This window comes from Podarcis tiliguerta (genome assembly GCF_965153285.1).
Source record: "Podarcis tiliguerta genome assembly, chromosome: 17".
Classification (NCBI taxonomy): domain Eukaryota; kingdom Metazoa; phylum Chordata; class Lepidosauria; order Squamata; family Lacertidae; genus Podarcis; species Podarcis tiliguerta.
In genome coordinates, this window is record NC_139550.1 from 2,513,431 (window position 1) to 2,532,843 (window position 19,413).

At 47.1% G+C, this 19,413-nt stretch overlaps 1 protein-coding gene across 1 annotated transcript in view; it reads right to left on the minus strand.

Annotated features, from left to right (window-relative positions):
* TBX15 (T-box transcription factor 15) overlaps nt 1-15,487 on the minus strand; it is a 96,671-nt gene extending 81,184 nt beyond the window's left edge. The window contains exon 1 of the mRNA XM_083420056.1: nt 14,841-15,487. Coding sequence (XP_083276182.1) covers nt 14,841-15,045 — 205 coding nt within the window. The 5' untranslated portion in view covers nt 15,046-15,487. The remainder of the gene's footprint in view (nt 1-14,840) is intronic.
* Between the last annotated feature and the right edge of the window lie 3,926 nt (nt 15,488-19,413).

Below are 19,413 nucleotides of genomic sequence, written 5' to 3' on the forward strand. Positions count from 1 at the left end.
CTGGAATAGATGGCTGTACAGTCATACGTATAGAGAGCATAGAGCAGGGGACTCAACACACAACCCTGTGGTGAGCCGGTGTTAAGGCTAAGGGCTGTGGACATATGTGACCCTACTCTAACCCTCTGAGAACGTTCTGACAAAAAATCCAAAACCCAGAGACAGGTGGAGTTGGAGAGTCCAATCGCCTCTAGCTTGGACACCAGTCTATGGGGGAGGATAGTGTTAAAAGCAGAGCTAAAATCCACAAACAGCAGCCTCACATAGCTCCCCGGCTGCTCCAGATGGGACAGAGCAGCATGGAGAGTGGTGGTGATAGCGTCTTCTGTGGATCTATTTGCCTTGTATGCAAACTGGTGGTTGTCAAAAGTTGATGGAAGACAGGAAATAATGTGACGGCGCACCAGTTTCTCAAAACACTTCATGATGATTGGAGTCAGTGCAACTGGTCTGTAGTCATTCAAACTACTGATTGTGGATTTTTTAGGCAGAGGGACAATAGTTGACGACTTCAGGCAGGGTGGGACAATAGACTGGTGTAAGGACTTATTGAAGATCTTAGTAAGGACCCTCGCCAGCTGATCCGCACAGCCCTTCAACACCTTTCCAGTGATGCCATCAGGTCCAGCCGCCTTCCTCGGATTCGCCATCCTCAATACCTGTCTCACCTCATGCTCCTCTACCGTGAATGAGGGGCCCCTATGGGCTGGTGGCTGTAATACCGGCGTCTCAGGTGGCTCCCTCTCGAAGCGAGCAAAGAAGAGGTTAAGCTCCTCCGCCAGCAAAGGGTCACCGTCGACAGCACCAAGGTTAGGTTTGTAGTTGGTAATATGCTGAATCCCCTGCCACATCTGTCTTGTGTTGTTGCTCCTTAAATTATCCTCAATCCTCAGCCTATAATCCAATTTTGCCCGTCGAATACCCCTCTTCAAGTTTGCTCTTGCCACACTGTAAAGCTGCACCTCGCCCGACCTAAAAGCCCTGTTCCTTTCCCGCAACAGGCACTGGACCTCTCTATTCATCCAGGGTTTCTGATTGGGGTAAAATGGACCACAATGATGCTTGACACAATTTGTGGACCATTGACTGAAAGGCAGCACACAGGTATTTCTTATTCGTAAATTGCAAGCTGACTATGAGATCCCTTTCCTACAACTGCAAAGTGATCAATCCACCAATAAGTTATCCTTATGTCTATACTTAAAGTTCTGCTATCTGCCAAAACCCGTGGAAAGTAGCATGCTACAAATTTAAACAACTGAAAGAAAGGATGATGACAACCTGCGAAGTGAGCTGGGGCTAATTCACACACAACCCAGTAATGGTTTATGAGAACACGGCTGCATGCAGTAGGGATATCTCATTGCCCCACAGAGACATTAAGTGCATGCGATGGTGGGTCCTTTATTTTTTTTCTACTCGACTCACACACTTCAAGAAACTGTTTGCTCCATCTTGTGGCCAGATTAATTTCCATGCAATTGCACAAATTCATAAAATCATGACTTATATGCTAAACATTGATTTGGTTGTGAGATGGAGACATTTATTTTATTATTAGGTGATTATTATTATTTTTTTTAAAAAACCCCACCTTTCATCAAGTAGCTATTAGGATGGTGCACAAAATAAAATAAAATGTTTGGACGCTTTACTGCATGGCTAGAATTTGGATTTCACTGTGTGCTTAGGGATGGATCTACCTGAGTCCTACTCAGAGCAGAGAACCACTGAAATCAATACACTTAAGTAAGTTGTCCATTGATTTCAATGGGTCTGTACTGAATATGATGGGCACAATCTGCACTATACATTTAAAGCGGTATTACACCGGTTTGAATAGTCATGGCTTCCCCTGAAGAATCCTGGGAAATGGAGTTTGTTAAGTCTGCTGAGTTGTTAGGAAACCCTTATTCCAAGAACTACAGTCAATCCTTGTTCCCAGGTAAATCTGGGATCTGTAGCTCTGTGAGGGAAATCGGGGTCTCCTAACAGCTCTCAGTGTCCTTGACAAACTACAATTCCCAGGAATATTTTGAGAAAGTCTTGATAATTGTTTAAATGTAAAGTGTGGATGGGGCCTAAGCTGGAGATGACACTTGGGACTGATTTTTATTTTCTTTAATCATGTGAATTGACTTAACATAATTTCATGTACTTTGAGTTAATTGCTAGGTCCCAAGGAATATAGATACAACATAATTTACGTATTTAATGTGCCAGCTTGTTGACTACCATATGTTCTATTATTCTGTAAAAGCATGTCTTCTTTGATTATGGATAGCAGTCCTAAAGCCATATTCTCTCTGCAGCCATTTGAGTGGGGTCAAGAAACGACAAGAATTCATGATCCAATTCAAATCACAAATCCAAATTCACAATCGGTGTACTTATCTGGCTTATATTCAAAAATAAATTCCAGAATGCAATCTGCACTAAAAACAAAACACTTATAAATACAACGTGTGCATTACAGATGTGTCATTCTTCTTCTTCTTCTTCTTCTTCTTCTTATTATTATTATTATTATTATTATTACTACTACTATTATTATTATTAAAAATCCATTTTGGATACTAATGGAACCGGTCCTTTCATTTGCACCATGGCAACTTCCAAAATATTTACTAGAGTTAGAAAAACATTGGTATAGTTCGATATACTGCATTCTAGCACAAGACCGCTTATGCATGCATATACACAGACAAAATGAAAAAAATGTGAATCGACTTAAATTCATTTAATCTGTAGTTTTTGCAGATTAATAGAGAACCCAGCACAAATTCTACAGTAAGCGATGGAAGCAGGCCTATATTGGAAAACTTTCAACTGAAAACAAGTAGTTGTAATTGTTTTACATTGTAAGCTGTTTTAAACCCTTAGAAATATGAATACAAACAAGCAGCGTAAACTTTCTAATGCAGAACAGAAACCTGTAAACATAAGACGGGGACAGAGAAATGTTACTATCCTAAAGACTAAAATATAAATCCTAAAGAGCCGAACTCTTCAAACTCCTAATGCAATAAATTCTTACTCACTCAAACCAGTGCTTAGGAACAGGCTGCAAAGTAATAAAGCATTTTGTGGCGTTTTTGAGGCTGTCCCCTCCTTTTTCTCCCTCCCAGCTTTTCCATCTGAAAAAAACATCAGTTTCGCCAAAGACAGATATGAATAGGGCCGGGTGCCGCTTCTCGAAGAGGCCAAGTTGTGTTGATATTTGATATAATAACTCCGGCCCAAGTGGGGAAAGGGAGCCGTGATAGATGATTTGTAAGTCAATCTTTGACTTTTGCTTGTAATCAAACCTCTTTGGATTTGCTTAGAAATCACAGTCCAGACAGGAATGTCTTCTGAATCCCACTTCTTCCTGCTCCTACAGATGTAATAAAATTATATTGTGCGGAAACCGGCGCGGGGGGGGGGGGTGGTATTTAAAATGCATGTAATCTTTCTAAATGAAGACATCAGTTGACACCTCTTACAGCCTTGAGTGCATTTGTGAGATTCTCCCACACGCACAAAAAGACTTATTACTTGCATCCTTATGGCAATCCAAAAATCTGCAAGAGAATGAGGTAACAGAAGAATGGACTGCAGGTGGAGAGGGGTAGATCACAATTTTTAACGCTTCACTACGATAAAGAAATAAAACCCCGCTGCAAATAGAAATCTGGTATTTAGCAGGCAAAATCCTGGGCTACTCCAGTGTATTATCACTATTTATAGGTTTTTTTAAGCAGGGAAAGTGCCCCCCCTCTGGGTGGTGTTGCTGGAAGCATTCTACAGCCACATTCTCACCTGCTTCACACCTCATTCTGCTACAAGCAGCAGACCCTGCCTAGTTCTCCTCCATATAAAGGGAATTTCAGAGGCCTAGAAGTGAGGATTCCCCAGGACGATGAGATGCAGATTCTTTTGGAGACACACAACAAAAACCCACACCCTCCCCCACGCTCCCTCCATTCTCAAGACTCAGAGGTCAAAGTTGAATGAACCTGACCAAATCCAGGGCGCATGCCTAGGCTGCAATACTGATTCACATCTGGGCAGCTCCAGATGTGTTTATCTGCCATGTAATTTTGTAACAGTCACAGTCTCTGCCCAATCTACCTCTGTGGGTTGCTGGGGAAATCAAGCAAGAAGAAAAAGCTATGTGTGTCACTCTCAGTTCCTTAGAGGAAGGACAGGGCACACAAGCCAAAAATGAATTAATACTTAGGGGGTAATTGGCCAAATTTAAATACTTTTCATTTCCAGTTATTTCAAGAGGACAGAAAATGATTTGCTTGTGTCCTTAGTTAGTTAACATTTAGGGAAATACTTCCTGTAGTTGGGTGTTGACAGTCCTTTCAATAACCATGGGATGTTGGCTGGTAGTATTTGCAACAGAAAATGTTTGCTTCCATATATATAATGTAGCCGCAGAGAGCGGAGGTTTCATTTTCATTTCCAACGGGCCCACTTTTCCCTATTTGATAGTTTAACCAGGTTCAGATAATCAAATGCATTAGGTTAATGAACAAGAATAGATCAGATTAATGACAAGCCTTTAGAGAGCTTGTATTTCTAAATATATCTAAAATATATTTTAGAAGTCTGGAAGGGCCTGGCTGATTTTAAAAGAAAATACATTGGCTACTGTTACTGAACAAAAGAACTTTGAAAATATAAGTAGCAAGTAGCAAAAAGGAATTGGAACTATTACAGGGAGCTGAAGTGGCAAAAGGCACACTCCCCTGGCATTTTCTCCTAAACATCTGACATTAAAATGAGCAGGGCTTGCACTAAGAACATCACTGTTCTTTTCCACGAGCTTTATTAATTTCAGTGGGAATCGTGCATGAGAACTCAGTTGGGGATCATGCCCAGAGCATTGGTGTTAATGTGTTCAGATCCTTTCAATGACACTTGGTTGCTTCTTAGGCAGTTTTGCATGAGAAATAAGCATATGAAACCTACTATTGAATGTTGGGCTTCATAATGACATAGGTTGATCACATATTAATTAGAGGTGTGCTTGCACTTCAGGCAAACCCCAGACTAAAGCGTGGCACACAAAAAAAGATACAGGATTCATGTGAACTGAAATGAATGTCTTTCAAAGGATTCCAGGGCTAATTGGGTTGTTCCTGGACCTTTGGGACAGATTTAGAGGGACTCTGAAACACAGAAAGTGAGTCTGTATAAACTGATACACACACCAAGATCCACATATTAGTAGCATGACAGGAGAGGGGAAACAGAAAGTAAGGGGTGAAGTTTTGTGGCTAAGAGCTTGAGTTTTCAACCAGAGAATAATTTTATCAGGACTCCACTTTCTGCTTCTAATCATTCTGCTTTTGGGAGGGATGCAGAAGGAGGTTGTGGAGGACCGGTTCAGCCATGAGACAAGGTGAGGTTATTGCCTCGGGCAGCAGGATCCACAAGGGCTGCTGCCTCCTTGGCAATCACCCGTCCATGCTGCCTCTCCAGGGGCCTCTCAGCATATATCAGGCGCTGCTGGTCTCTTTCACCCTAGGGAGGAAATGACATGGGTTGCCCTCTGGGGTCTCCTGGGCTCTGTCCCCACCCAGCATTATTCAAAGCTAGGCCCCTTTCTCATCTCGCTTTATTGGCCGAGAGAGCCGCCGTACAGCTTCCGAGTCATGTGGCCAGCATGACTAAGCTGCTTCTGGTGAACCAGAGCAGCGCACGGAAACGCTGTTTACCTTCCCACCGGAGTGGTACCTATTTGTCTACTTGCATTTGGCGTGCTTTCAAACTGCTAGGTTAGCAGGAGCAGGGACCGAGCAACGGGAGCTCACCCCATCACGGGGATTCGAACCGCCGACCTTCTGAGCGGCAAGTCCTACCTAGTCTATAAATCCCTGGACCTGTCTGAGACTCAATAAGCTTCTTACCCACAGAAAGGGCTACTTTGCCTTCAAATTTCATTCAGTTCTGACAAAGAGAGGTCTGACCGCAGCAATATTTTAAACTCCTATATGTCGTTATGGTCAGATTCTTATTTTTCCAGATTCTTATTTTGATACTACACATACATGTTCCGCTGTGTGGCGGTTGTACAAACCCCGAACAAAGCTCCTTATATGTCCCAGACTATTAAATGTTTCTTTAGAAAATAAAAAGCTAACTCGCTCAGCCTTCCTTGGGTTTATTTCCAGAATGGGTCACCCAAAATTTTTTTAAAAAGCAAACCTGTTCAAAATAAGAAGCCGCCAAAATTATGTGAATCAGCCCTACTTTGAGTGAATCATTTAACTAGATATGCATCTCAATGCACATGAGGGATATTTAATTCATATTAAGCGTCTAACACAACTTCATTTAAAACCTAATAAATGATTATTACAATCTCCTCATAAGTTTGATGTTTACCTATAAAAAAAAACCTTTGAAAAAATCAGCCAAACGTACTTGAGACCAAGGAAGTCAAATAGATTCCTTATAATGTCATCAGCACTAACTAATCATCATGGGAGACAGTCCAGTGAAAACATGTCATCCTTGATCTGCAGTTCATGAGTTAATTGGCTAATCTGCTGATTAATTGAATTAGTGCTTTCAGCTCCGATTCCTCTACAGCCTCCCAAAATGGGTATTGGTGTGCAATGGAGAGAGAGGGGGGAGAGAACTGTGCTGAGGGCAACTTGACTTCCCAGATCGAATGTGCTGGAGATTCTTCCTTGTTTTCCTTCCCCATGGGAGCAATAAACAAACAGACAAATAGGCTCTGAGCACTGTTAGGCAGCCACCCTAACCACCTGCTACGCCTCAAACAGCCTCCAGCTTGGGATCAGGGGGAAGAGTCGGAGGCCAAGCAGAATGGCAGTCAACTTTATAAATATCCCTCCCACAGCTGCTGAAGCTGAGGTGTCAGGCTGAAGAGCAAGAGAGATTAATTTGGGCACATCTTGTAGTATTATGAGGATTGCTTAGACAGTCGTCTAGGGTTACACACAAGCGCGCACACACTTTTATATTATAACTCCCACACAGGGCCGAGAAGGCTTTCGAAAGGTTGAAGGGAGGCAATCTGACAGAGAGAGCAGTTATATATTAATTACACTGAAATAAAACTGGCTGCTTTTCGGGATTGGACTGCATGTCAAACAGGGACCCTAGATAACGAAATCATTGGGCAGGTTCGTTGTTTCGACGATTCGAGGGTGACATCTGCAGAAACAGGAGCAAGGATGTGAGCTAAGCTAACAGCTACTCAGTCTTCACAAGCTATTCCTGGGTTTGGCAGAGGAGTGGTCTGACCCCCCCCCATCCCTGAGAGTGCTCAAACCAGAGGTTTCTTCCCCCCAATTACGATGCTGTGGCTTGGGGTTTGATTGAGACCAAACGGCTGGAACTCTCACTAAATAAATTCCTAACAACTTTGCCTGGAACACCCACAGCATGTATTGGAGTAGAAGTGAGACTTGCGCCGATAAAATGGTGCGCTTTTAGTTCCTTCTGTATATGTTATTTTAAACTTTTCTGGAACAAGGCAGTGATATTAGCAGCAGTTACTGGAAAGTCAAATAGGGAAAGGGGGCGTCAAAATTAGGGGCACTGGGCATTAACCCCCCGGAATTTAAGATACTGAAGCCTAGATCAATCAAAACATTGGTTACATAAGAGATTAAAGCATTTTCTCCCTAGTGTAGATATGGAGTCGAGTCAAACCACAGCATTTTCACTATACCCTCACCCTGCAAAACCTAGTCATGCTTTAGAAAGTTATTTTCATAAAATCATAGAATTGCAGAGTTGGAAGAGACCACGAGGGTCATTTAGTCAAACGCTCTGCATTGCAGGAATCTTTTGCCCAGCGTACAATCGGGTCAGTGACTGAAATAAACCGATTCATTCATTCATTTGCCCAGCGTAGGGCTCAAACCAACAACCCAGAGATTAAGAGTCTCATTCATTACCTACTGAGTCCCTTTATTAATTTGCCATCTTAGATTGACCCTACCATTAGACAGCCTCATACACAGCTGGTGACCATGGGGGTGGAGACGTTGTTGTTTCACTTTTCCCAAGAAATTCAAAGCAAAAAGGCAGCAAGTTGTTCATTACTTATTTTTTATTCTTGTATTTTTACTGCTAGAATGGCAGAGAGGTATCTGTGGAACTTTCCTGCCTCAGGATCAGAATACCTTGGTTAGCCTTGCACCTCATTGTTGCTCTGCTTCCAGCTGTGGGGGCTGGTGTCCATTGGGACTGATAGGGCAGAAGGCAGGGATGTTAGCAGTAGGTGGTGCAAGAGCCAATGACAAGAGCAAGCTCAGCCAATGAGAGGCAGAGCCACCTAGTTCTAGTTTGACTCCTGTCCCTTTCCTGCTGAGGGCAACACTGAGACTAAGTAGGAGGAAGCTGGTGGGAAGGCCAGGCTCTTGGCCACTTGTAAGTAAGAAGGCAGTTAGGTGAGGGCTGGCTGAAGGCAGATTAAGGTTGGTGGCCCCATTCACCATAGTTGACCAGCATCCACTGGCTTCAGGTACCAATTCAGGCTCCAAGTAATGGCTTAACAGTGTCCTGATCACTGTTCTTGGAAAATTCCAGTTGAACAACATATACCTGAAGGAGCATCTCCACCCCCATCATTCACCCCCATCACTGAGATCCAGCTCTGAGGGCCTTCTGACGGTTCCCTCACCGCGAGAAGTGAGGTTACAGGGAAGCAGGCAGAAGGCCTTCTCGGTAGTGGCGCCTGCCCTGCAGAACACCCTCCCATCAGATGTTAAGTAAATAAACATCTATCTGACTTTTAGAAGACATCTGAAGGCAGCCCTATTTAGGGAAATTTTTTATGTTTTATGTTTTATAGTGTTTCAATATTCTGTTGGGAGCTGCCCAGAGTGGCTGGGGAAACCCAGCCAGATGGGTGGGGTATAAATTTATTATTATTAATTATTATTATTAATTATTATTATTATTATTATTATTATGCATCTGTGGGGCCAATGAAATTTAAACAGTGTTTCATTATGTATTCCATTGCACCATCTCTATTGAACCTGAAGACCTTAGCTATTTTTTTTTATTTTACAAAGATTAGTTTTTTAAAAAATAAAAAATAAAATAAAATCAGGAGAAATGTGCCACAAAGCGAATCTCAAAATTTTCAATGGCTGCTCAGAAACTGAGGCAAAAAAAAAAAGCCTCCATATTCTTGCTAGACTGCAGACACATTCATTTGAACCATACTTCCTTTGTTTGACATTTTATCATTGTGACCTTTTGGTTAAACTATAAAATTAAACTTGACCTACAGCTCTCTCAGGAGAATCATTGTGCCACAGAGAGATGCTGCCCAGCAATAAGACAGACAGAAAAGCCCTCTTCATCGAACAACTTCACAATGAAGTTGAGAAATGCAAATAGAGCATTAAAGAAACCAAAAAAATAAGATGAACTCACAATGAATAAATGCCGTAAATAAAACCTTTGTTGAGCGAAGGAGAAGAGGAGGAAGTTTAATTTTCTTCTGTTCTTTCTGATTATTGGACCTAAAAGTACAACTACTAAAACCATATTAACAAAAACAGAGGGACTAGTTGGTAGTTCTCTGGTTTGTGTAAACCCCCTCTCTGAGTTATCATCAAGATAAAAGGGATAAAAGGAAACCATATTGGGAGAAAATCTTCCCGTTTGCCTTGCCCTGACCTCTAGGGGGGTTATTTTAATGCACACTGTGACGGCCAGCACCATTTACACAGTCCACATTTTATGATGGACAGCTGTGCATAACAAACTCACAGCCTGCTCCGCAACCCAGATAAACTGAAGCTTCTTGGGCTGCGGCTGATTAAGATGTGATCCTAGGCAAAGGCACTAGGAAGCAAGACCCACTAAAAACGCGGGGACCCGATAACCATAAATATGGATAGGATTAACTATAGGTCCTAGCTGGCAACTTTAACTCCCAACATATAACTGGCGAGCACAGCCAGCTAACTCCAACTGAGTTTATTCCAAAACGGCGTGGTGAAGGTTGTGGGGGTATAATTCTGCTCAAATTTTGGCACTTTTGCCGGGCTCAGAAACAGGTTAGCAAACAGATACTTGGCACAGAAAGCAGTAACTATCCACCCAGTTAAGGAAACATGCTTAGATTCAAGTTTTGTGCCTCTGGCCTAAATGTGTTTAGGGGCACAAAGTCCAGAGAGGGATACTTCCAAGTCAGCGGGCCAAGCACGAAGCCATACCTTCATTGAGCTTAATGAAAATAAACACAGCGTTTGGGGATTTGTTTGAAATCCCACCAATTTCCATTCCAGCAGCCTGATAATTTGCACGCGTCTGGAAGAAAATCTCCTTGATTTCAATGAAACTTTCGGGATAATTATGGGGATGATTGCACAACTATAAAGCATCTAAACTGCTCACCTGAAGGGGGTTGTAGTTTGGGCCACAGATTCATCGGAGCTGATCCCAAACTAAGGGGCAGGTTCCTCTGGGAGGAAGAAAATCTGGGAACAGGGTAGGATCCTGAGGTGTGTGTGGAGACCTCCTGCTGCCACAATTCAAAAGGGCTAAATTCTCTCTCGAAGAGGACCCCCACTGGCTGACCCTGGAAGGGGGCTGTTGCTCCACTTGCCCCACCATCCCAGTCTGACTTGGAAAGAACGTCTCCTTCCTTTTCACAAACTTTTTCCCTGCGCGCCCACTTTTAGAAGCGGCCGACGACGCCCTGTTCTACTCAATTTTCTACTGCCACTGTCAGATCGGTGTCCCCAAAACCACCCAGATCGTTGCATACACCAGTCGAGGGCATAAACTACGTGTGAAAAAATCTCTGCACCTAGGACACATGTGCGGCGCTGAGGGCGGGAGGAGGATGAGGAGAAGGTCGTAAGCCCATCGGGGGGAAAACACACCATCACATAGGTGGCATGTGGCTGAGAGATTAATAGAAAGTGGAATCGCTGTGAAAAACGGTACCCACCCTCCCACCTTCACTACCCCGAAAAATGCAAGGAAGGACACGCAAGATCATATATAGTTTTGCTTTCAGGTTTGTCTTCTGAAGAGACTTCTGAATTCTTAGTTTCTGCCGGCATCTCTTCTTGCACTGTCGACTGTGTACAGAACGACTAGGGAGATGCTTAGCGCGTCAGAATCTTTAAAAATGTCTCGATATTTTTTTAAAAAATATCCCTCCAGACTCTCCAGTGTTATTTTATTTTTAAGGAAAAAGACCCCGAGAAGCAAGAACACTTTTCTCTTTTTCCAAGGCTGTGCCTCGGATTAACCGAATGGCGCATCCTACCCGAAAGGGTTTCTGCTTCAGCTAAACTAGTCGCTTTCACCGGGGCGAAATTGGCAGACTTGGTTAGGCAGAAATCCAGACAAACCGAGGACCCAGCCAAACTTCTTCCAAACTGGACTCGCCCTTTTAGGTAAAGAGGATCATCCGCCGTCCCAGTGCCCCCCCCCCCCCCACACACACAGAGTGTAGTTCTCGGCCGGAGCAAGTTTGGCGCAAACGCCCCGCGCGTTTTGCAGCTGCAAGAGCCGGGAAACAGAGGACTTGTCAGGTTTACGGGTGGAGGGAAAAGCCCACGCGGGAGGAGAAATACATATTATGACGGGGAGTAGCGGGAGAAAAGACGGGGTGCGAAGTTGGAGCCGTGTTTTAATTTTCTTCAAGGATGCGTTTCGGTTGGGCGGCTCGGCAAGAGCACCAAAGCTCTTTAAGAACTTTTAACTATGATCCGGTGTTTTAGAGCACGGCTGCAAATATAATGAACGCTGAATCTGAGGCCTGGCGCAGAGCGCAGATCGTGGCCCGCTGCGTAGAGACAAGAGGAAACCAGCCACGCTTCTTGTGTATAGAGCGGGTTTCGTTAAAAAGCAACAGCCAGCCTTGTGCTTTTTATCGTTGCAGCGAGATCCCCGCCACACACCCCATTCTTGGTTTAAGTAAGCCCGCCGCCCACATTGTTGGCGTCAGAAATAAATGTCCATAATGATCGCGATAATCTCGGGATCTAGGCGGCTGTTGCAATGGGCTCTTTCCCCTAACGATTTGCCTTTTGTGATTTTTTTGGGTAACTATTATCTTCTTGCCGCAGCTAGTCCCTGTTTCTGTTCTGGTTTGGTGCTTTGCGCGAAAGCCCCTCGCCTCGACCTCGCGTTTCCCTTCGCAATTCTCCTTTTCCGACCCTCAGCCCGGGGGATTCCTTCGAAACGAATCCGCTGGGAGCGGGGGTGGAGCAGGGATCGCCGTCGGTCCTGCTAAGTTGAAAAACATCTCGCTTCTACGGGACTGCAAACAGCTGAACAATGTGCGCCCTCCTCCGAGAGGTGTGGGGGGAGTAAAGCGGTGTGGGGGTTTTTGGAGGTGTGGGGAAGGAATCCCCCAGATAGATCTCTCTCTATTCTTTACTTTGTGTAAGAACTTTCGAAACCCAAGTCTGGATTCCCGGATTCGCGGCCCCTCCAGAAAATCAATTTTCGCCTCCGGAATCCCAAACGCCTTTCTTCGCAAGGTCTCTTTCCGACGGTTCCTAGAAGCGCTTATCGAAGGGCTATTAAATGCGGTTCCAGGAGACTTGGAAGGCGATAACGAGGGGCAAGGAAATTGCTGTCCCGCCGGTACCCGTTATTCTCTAATTATTTCCGAGGCAGAGCATAACTAAGACATTTGTAATTAAGACGAGCCCTCCAATTTATTTATTTTTTACAAAATCATCCCACTTGAAGTAGAAGTAATAAGAGAGGGAAGGAGTTCGATTCACAGCGGAGGGGGCCCTCGGAAAACAGCGCTGGGAGACGGGCCTTGTCCTACTGAGTTAAAATAATTCACCCGTGAAGCAAAGTGGGAAAGGCCCGCGGACTGCAAATCGGACTGAAAGCCACTATGTTTCAGAGACTGATAGACCGGGCAGTTCTCCTGCGCAAAGCTCCACTGACTGATCGAGGAAGCGGCTGGAAAACGTCCCAAGGAATTGCGCTTTTTCCGAGACTGGACGGCAAAATCCAAAAATCATGCCGAATCCGAGCGAGTTGCGACTCGCTGTCCCCCGACGGGGCTTCGGCTACAGCGGAGAGGTCAGAATAGGGATTTTGTTTTGCTTTTTAATCATCATCATCGCATTGAGGGGAAGTGTAGGAAGCGGGAAAAGGACTTGCAAAAGGACTTCGATCCTTGGCTACGTGGAAATCTAAGCCCCGCTGGAGGCTCGACGGCACTTTGAAGCGGGCGCTCGCTCGAGACTCCCAGAAAGGGACTGACTTCGAGCAGGCAGTTTCATGAAACAACCCACCGGTAATTCTGGCCTGTATTTATACTCCTAGGCACACGAATTGACTTAAGGTTTTAACCCAAAGAAAAGGGATTTCGCTTTTATTGCAAAAGGGGAAAAAAACGTTTTGGAAAATTACAGATTTTCAGCTCTTTCCTACTTTTGAAGTCCTTATTTTTTAAAAAAATAATATTTACAGTAATTAAACAACCGTCGTTCGAATTATAACTGAAGTGATTTGACACATACAGCCAAACAGGGGGGGGGAACGGATTTCCATCAAATGGCGTTTTAAAACCCTTTCTCGCAATAGTGTCATTGGAAGACACAATATAATTTACAGGAAGAACTGCTCAAAACGGGAAACGGTTAAAAAGCTGAAAATTCAAAACGATCACCTGGGATGTCATGTAATTATTTGTGGAGCCTGCGATCCCACGCATACACGTAAGGCCCCATGAACTACATGGGACTTACTTCTGAGTAAGGCTGCTTAGGCTCATATATATACGGATCACAAATACAGCTACAGATACAGCTATAAATAAATATAGTAGATATATGGCACGCGTCCTGAAAGACCAGGATGAGGAAGAGGAACCGACGTGAAGAAGTAGATAAGTCTTTGCTAACACTACACCGAGCCCGCTGGAGCCGTGGGGAAGGAGCGGGGATCCGGTCCTCGCAAGAGCCCGGTCCCTCCATCCTCGCTGCCGGGCCAAGGACTCTGGAGAGGAGCCGCTTGAACGAAAATAGTCTCCAAGCTGGGTTGCCAATCGCGGCGCCTCTTTCCCGCACGACCCGCAGCCCAGCTCCCGCCCGTGGGCCCAAGGCCTGATCCTGTTGCGTCCCTGAGTGAACTTCCCCGGACTTCTCCGCGCTCGGAGTCCCGAGTCTCCATCCCAGGATATGTTCGCGGTAGGAGCGCGCGAGGAGGCGCCCCTTTCCCAGATCTCTCCCAGGCCCGGCAGTGGCGAGCTGGCAAGGAGCGTGCGTCGCCCACCCAGCGCCGCTTGGCCCTTCGGGGGGGCGCTCTTTCGATGCCAGGCGACGCTTGCCTTGATGCCTTTGGCTATTAATAGCCATCAGCCGGTCTATTCCTGTCCTGGCGGGGCGAAGGGGCTGCCTGGCAGCAAGAGGAAGGCAAGGTGGGGAGGCCGAGTCCCTGGGGACGCCCGGGCCAGGGTTCAAGAGATACAGTTTCCCCGACGGCTATTAAAAACCACAAGCAACATTGAGGCGATTCCTGCATTTCAGGGGGTCGGACGAGACGGCCCTGTGGGTCGCTTCCAACGCTACCATTCTGCGGGGAGGCTGTGCTAAATTAACCTTTCCGGAAGATGTCTCCGTCGGGACCTCCAAAAATCCGGCCATTATTCCGGGCCCCCTCCAGCAACACCTGTCGGCGGAAGGTCAAGCCTCCGCAGGCCACAACGAACGCCTGTCTCGTTGGACGGGCTCTGGCCTCGCATTTGGCCTCGGCTTCCGCGTGCCAAGAGGACTCTCCAGCCGCCCCAAGGCGCGTCCGCGGACCCTTTCCTTCCTTCTTTCTCCCCCCTCCCCAAATCCAACCCCGTCCAGGCCACTCACCGTTGGCGTTGAGGTCCAGGCACTGGGCGGGGTCGTCGGCGTCCGGCAGCTGCCCGTCGGGGCTGAGGCTGTCCATGGACAAATCCAGGCCTTTGTCGTCCCAGTCGCGGAGCTTCCTCTTCTTGTGCGAGCCGATGAGGGCCTCCACCGAGAAGGCGTGCGCTCGCGAGCTGAGGGCCACTGCCGAGCGCCTCCTCTCGCTCATTTTAGCCGCCCGACGGGGTGAGTGCGTGCCCGGCGAGTCCCGCGGCCCGAGGGGCAGGCACGCCGCCAGCTGCCCAAGCGCTGGCCGGAGGGAGGGCGACGCTGGCTAGCTGGCTGGTTCACGAGGCTGGGCCCCAGCAAGAGGCGAGCGGAGAGGCCGCCTCGACGTGAGAGCGCCCAGCGGCCGCCTGGACGCTACATGGATCCGCGGAGCAGCGCAGACGACCCACCGACCGCCCGGATCGCCGGCGCCGCTCAGAGTCGCGGCGCTTGCAGGCTGCGCTTCATTCTTTCCTTTCTCTCCCCCCCTCCTTTCCCTCCCTCTGATTGATCCAAACTTCTGGGGAACTTTCTTCTCCCCCCCCTCCCCAACACCCCCGACGACACCGCCAGGCTGTGCGCGCCTGTCAGGAGAAAGCCGCAAAGCCCCTGCCCAATGGAAAGGCGCGCAGGCCAGGGACCTCGGCGCCCCGGAGCCAATGAGGAGGGGGCGGGCCAAGCGCCCGGGCTGCTTCTCCCAGCTTGGCTCCTCCTGGGCAGCTGCGCGCGGAATTAACCCTTTGCTGGACGGGAGCCGAGCAGCACTCCCTCCCCTCCGCCAGCACGCAGCCACTCTCCCTTCTCCCCCTCCAAAAACAAGCCGAGAGGGCGCCCAGCCCCCCACCCTGCCCCAGATGCTAGCCCCCACCTACCCACCCTCATCCCTGGCATCTTGCATAAGATTCTCCCCCACCCGCTCCCCCCCAAATATGCGAAGCTGCTCGGAGAAAAATCGACAACGCCGACGACCGCATGCAGGAGGGGTCGTTTCCCACTTCTGCAAACGCTACCTTTTCCTTCAAGCGAATTACGGCCGCGAGGGTTGGGGGAGCAGCAGCGAGGTTTCTAAAATGTACTAACCAATATATATACATATCTCCTTGAAAATGAAGTCCGTTATGAGGGTTTGGCAGTTCCACGGCGAAGTCCTGTTTAAGCAGGCTGAGCCGGCATTCCGCCCGAGTGCAAAGTTTTGTGCGCGCGCGAATAGCTTTCTTTGGGCGTTATTGGATGAGATTTAAACTGGTTTCAATCCAGGCAAACTTCGATGTTGGTAGGTTGATGGGTGGACGGGAGGAAGGACTGTCCGTAAAAATCTCCGGCCTTGGAAAACTCTTTCAGGTGTGCGTCCAAAATGCATAATCACAACGACCGAATCGAAAATCAACAGAGGCACAATATATTTCTATATCACGGTATGACGGCCACGACTATTCGATGTTTCCTATCCTATATCCTATCCTAAACATATTTCCTACGCATCTTTACATCTAATAATGTATGGCATGTATTGACCATACTAATAACCCATCCGCATAATTCTGATTATCGCTCTGCAAGACTTACAGGCCACATTCCCACGGACTCAAAGAGGTTTACTGTGGATGGGGGGAAAAGAGCACTGTAAACAGCAACAAAAAGGTGGATGCGATAAAAGACGTGGGCAGGATCTAGCCCAAGGTAACAGCCACTTTTAAGTTGACCTCAGAGTGAAGGCCGTCGTGAAGGTTGCGATTCTAAACTCTCTAGCTTGGGAATGCCTCCCGACGAAATCAGCGCACAGGAGCTGGCAGTAAAAATCTGTCCCGGTGAAATGAAGGCAGGCTGCGATCCTGTGCATTCCCCCTCGAATTAAACCCTAATTATTCCCGCAGAATTTACTTGCCAGTAAAGCATGTAGAGGCTTGGGCTGCCTGGTTTTTGGGTTTGGGCTGGCAACGGCCTCTTTATGGAGAGGATATTTTATTTTATTTTATTTTAACCAAATTTCCCAGTTCATAAATCCGGGCAAAAGCGAAGCGGAGACGTCATTTTTTAATAAAATGTCCAACTCTGTTTTATTGCTACATTTCATCCCCCCTACACGCCCTTCTATGTGAAGACACAGAAACAGAGAAACAAACTGCCCAATAATCCCACAGCGTTGAGAGAGAGAAAGAGACGCAGGGAGCGCAGGCAGGGCAAGCAGCCGCGCGCACGAATCGTGCACCAACCCTCTCCTGCATCCATAGCAGACAAAGGCGAAGTTGTCATAACCGACGCTCGCAGGCTGCTGCTCTGGACGGCAGAAAGGACGCGGGGACATCCAGGCAGCCAGCTACCTAGAGAGGCAGCGTCTCATTGCGGTCCCTGGGCACGGCTGAACCAGACTTTTGCTGGGGCCAAAGGCAGCCTAAAGCACAAACCTCCTTCTTCGCATGGATTTCAGGTCCTCTGAGACCGAAGAACCGACGGGGAGGGGGCTGGGAAAGCCTGGCGAAGATCAGGTAAGGTATCCCGCGGGCGGGCGCGGTGCCTTGCGGTGGCTCCGCTCAGAGTTGACAACGACAAATAATGCGCGGGCGCGCACCAAACTCTCCCTCTCGCCGTCTTTTTCTTTCGATTAGACTTCCCCCGCCTATGGTGACCCATCATGCCAAGAAAGCGGGGCTTCTTCGTCAGCTTTTGCGCTCATATCCTCTCTTTCGCCAGCCTGGGAATCGCACGAAATTTGCAGGAGGCTAAATTCCGGCAAAGCAGCCGGGTCCTCCACGCAAAAGCAACCGTGGTGCGTCTGAGAAGGAATGGCGGGAGTCAGAGCGCGCGATTCTCCCAGTATTTGGGCGGACTCTGCAATTCAAAGGCTCTTTTGGAGAGGAATAGATGCTTGGGCAGAGCGGGTAGGCAAATAGGTAAGGGGCTCATTTTTGTATTAAAACAAAAACGAAGGAAAATAGGAGCTACCTGGGGACAGGAGATGAAGATTTTTTTAATGTTTTGACTAGCTTTTTTTTTTTTTTAAAGCCGCTCCTTCGTATCCTAGGAGACCCTTTCTAAAACCAAAATCCTGGCTTTAAAATAGACAGAATTATCTACTCACCTTTAATCCTTGTAAAGCCGGCGGATTTTGGTAGTGTTTATGTAACAGAATGCTTTGTGAGGAAAATTTAAGCGCTCTCAGAAGAGGCAGTGACACTTTGCCAATTATTTTTTTTAAAAAAAAAAAATCTTGGGTGCAAGATTTCCATGACACTTCAATGCTGCAACCCTAAGAACATTTACTCGAGAGTAAAGGCTCACTGGAGCCAATTATATTTGCGTGAGCATGCTCTGCACGCACATGGGTCCAGTCAATTCAATGGTAGTCACCTGGACTGATTTGCTAGTAAATAAACAGGGATCGAGTAGAAGGGGGGCGCTGAGTGAGACTCCTTAATTGCCCCCCCCCATCCTAAGCACACGGATGTGTACGCAAGTTAAGTGGAAACCGACGGGATTGAGTTCCTATCCATTTAATGACTGGTGATAAACCCAGCACAGAAATGAAAATGAGTTTAAACAAATCTCATTTACTCTTGCATGTTGCCTTATGGCCTGTGCGCTTCATTCGCCCACATCACGGTCCCAGAACAAGTGGCCTGCAATGTACCTGGCTCTCTGGAATCTGTGCTACGGACGTCCAGCTAAGTGCAAATAGTCTGGGCGTATTTTGTTTTAATAATAATAATAATAATAATAATAATAATAATAATCTGCACGCAGTGTTTCGAAAAGATAGGAAGATAAGCGACTATGGCTACTCTGCGCCTCTTTCAGAATGATTTGGCGACGCCAAAAGCGCGCTAAATTCGTTTGGTGTTTCTTCGCAGTTTGGAAAACATATTTAAGTCGATTTTTCCTTAGGGCTCCAGAGGTGACAAATATTTACTCTGCCTCCACTGCCCGCATTACTTCCGCGCGCGATTCAGAAATTAATCCGAAATTAAGTGGTCCGACGATGCAGTCAAAATCCACCAGCCACCGGGGGGGGGGGGGAGGCGGGCGGCAGTGGTTGCTGGCAAATCTGGAGCGAATAGGACAATCCGGGGGGCGAACAGCTCTTCTACTCGGAAGTAAATCCCATAGAATTAAATGGGATTTGATGGCAAGTTAATGTGCGTGAGACAGCGCCCACCCAGGCAGACAACTCACAGCCCCCTCCCCTATCGCTCGCCTAGACTTCGCTCACCTACAAGACCTGTCTGAAGGTCACGATTCCGAGCCCATCTCTGTCCTTCCTTCGGGTTTTTCCCGTCTTTTGTTTAACTTCCGAGAGATCCGCCTCCACTCCGAAACACATTTACCCGGGAGTGAGAGTAAGAGCTCCGTGGCACCTAACACGTTTATTATGGCATAAACTAGCCTTGAGACCGCCACGAGGTTGCGCGGCATCCTACGAGCGGGGCTGCCTCCTGAAAGTCTTTGCGAGGACGGAGGTCAGTTCCAGGACATTGGGAGGACCCCAGAGGTAGTCCCCCTGCCCCACAAGTTTTAGGCGGTGGCCTATGTGTAAACACTGCCGTCGGTCATT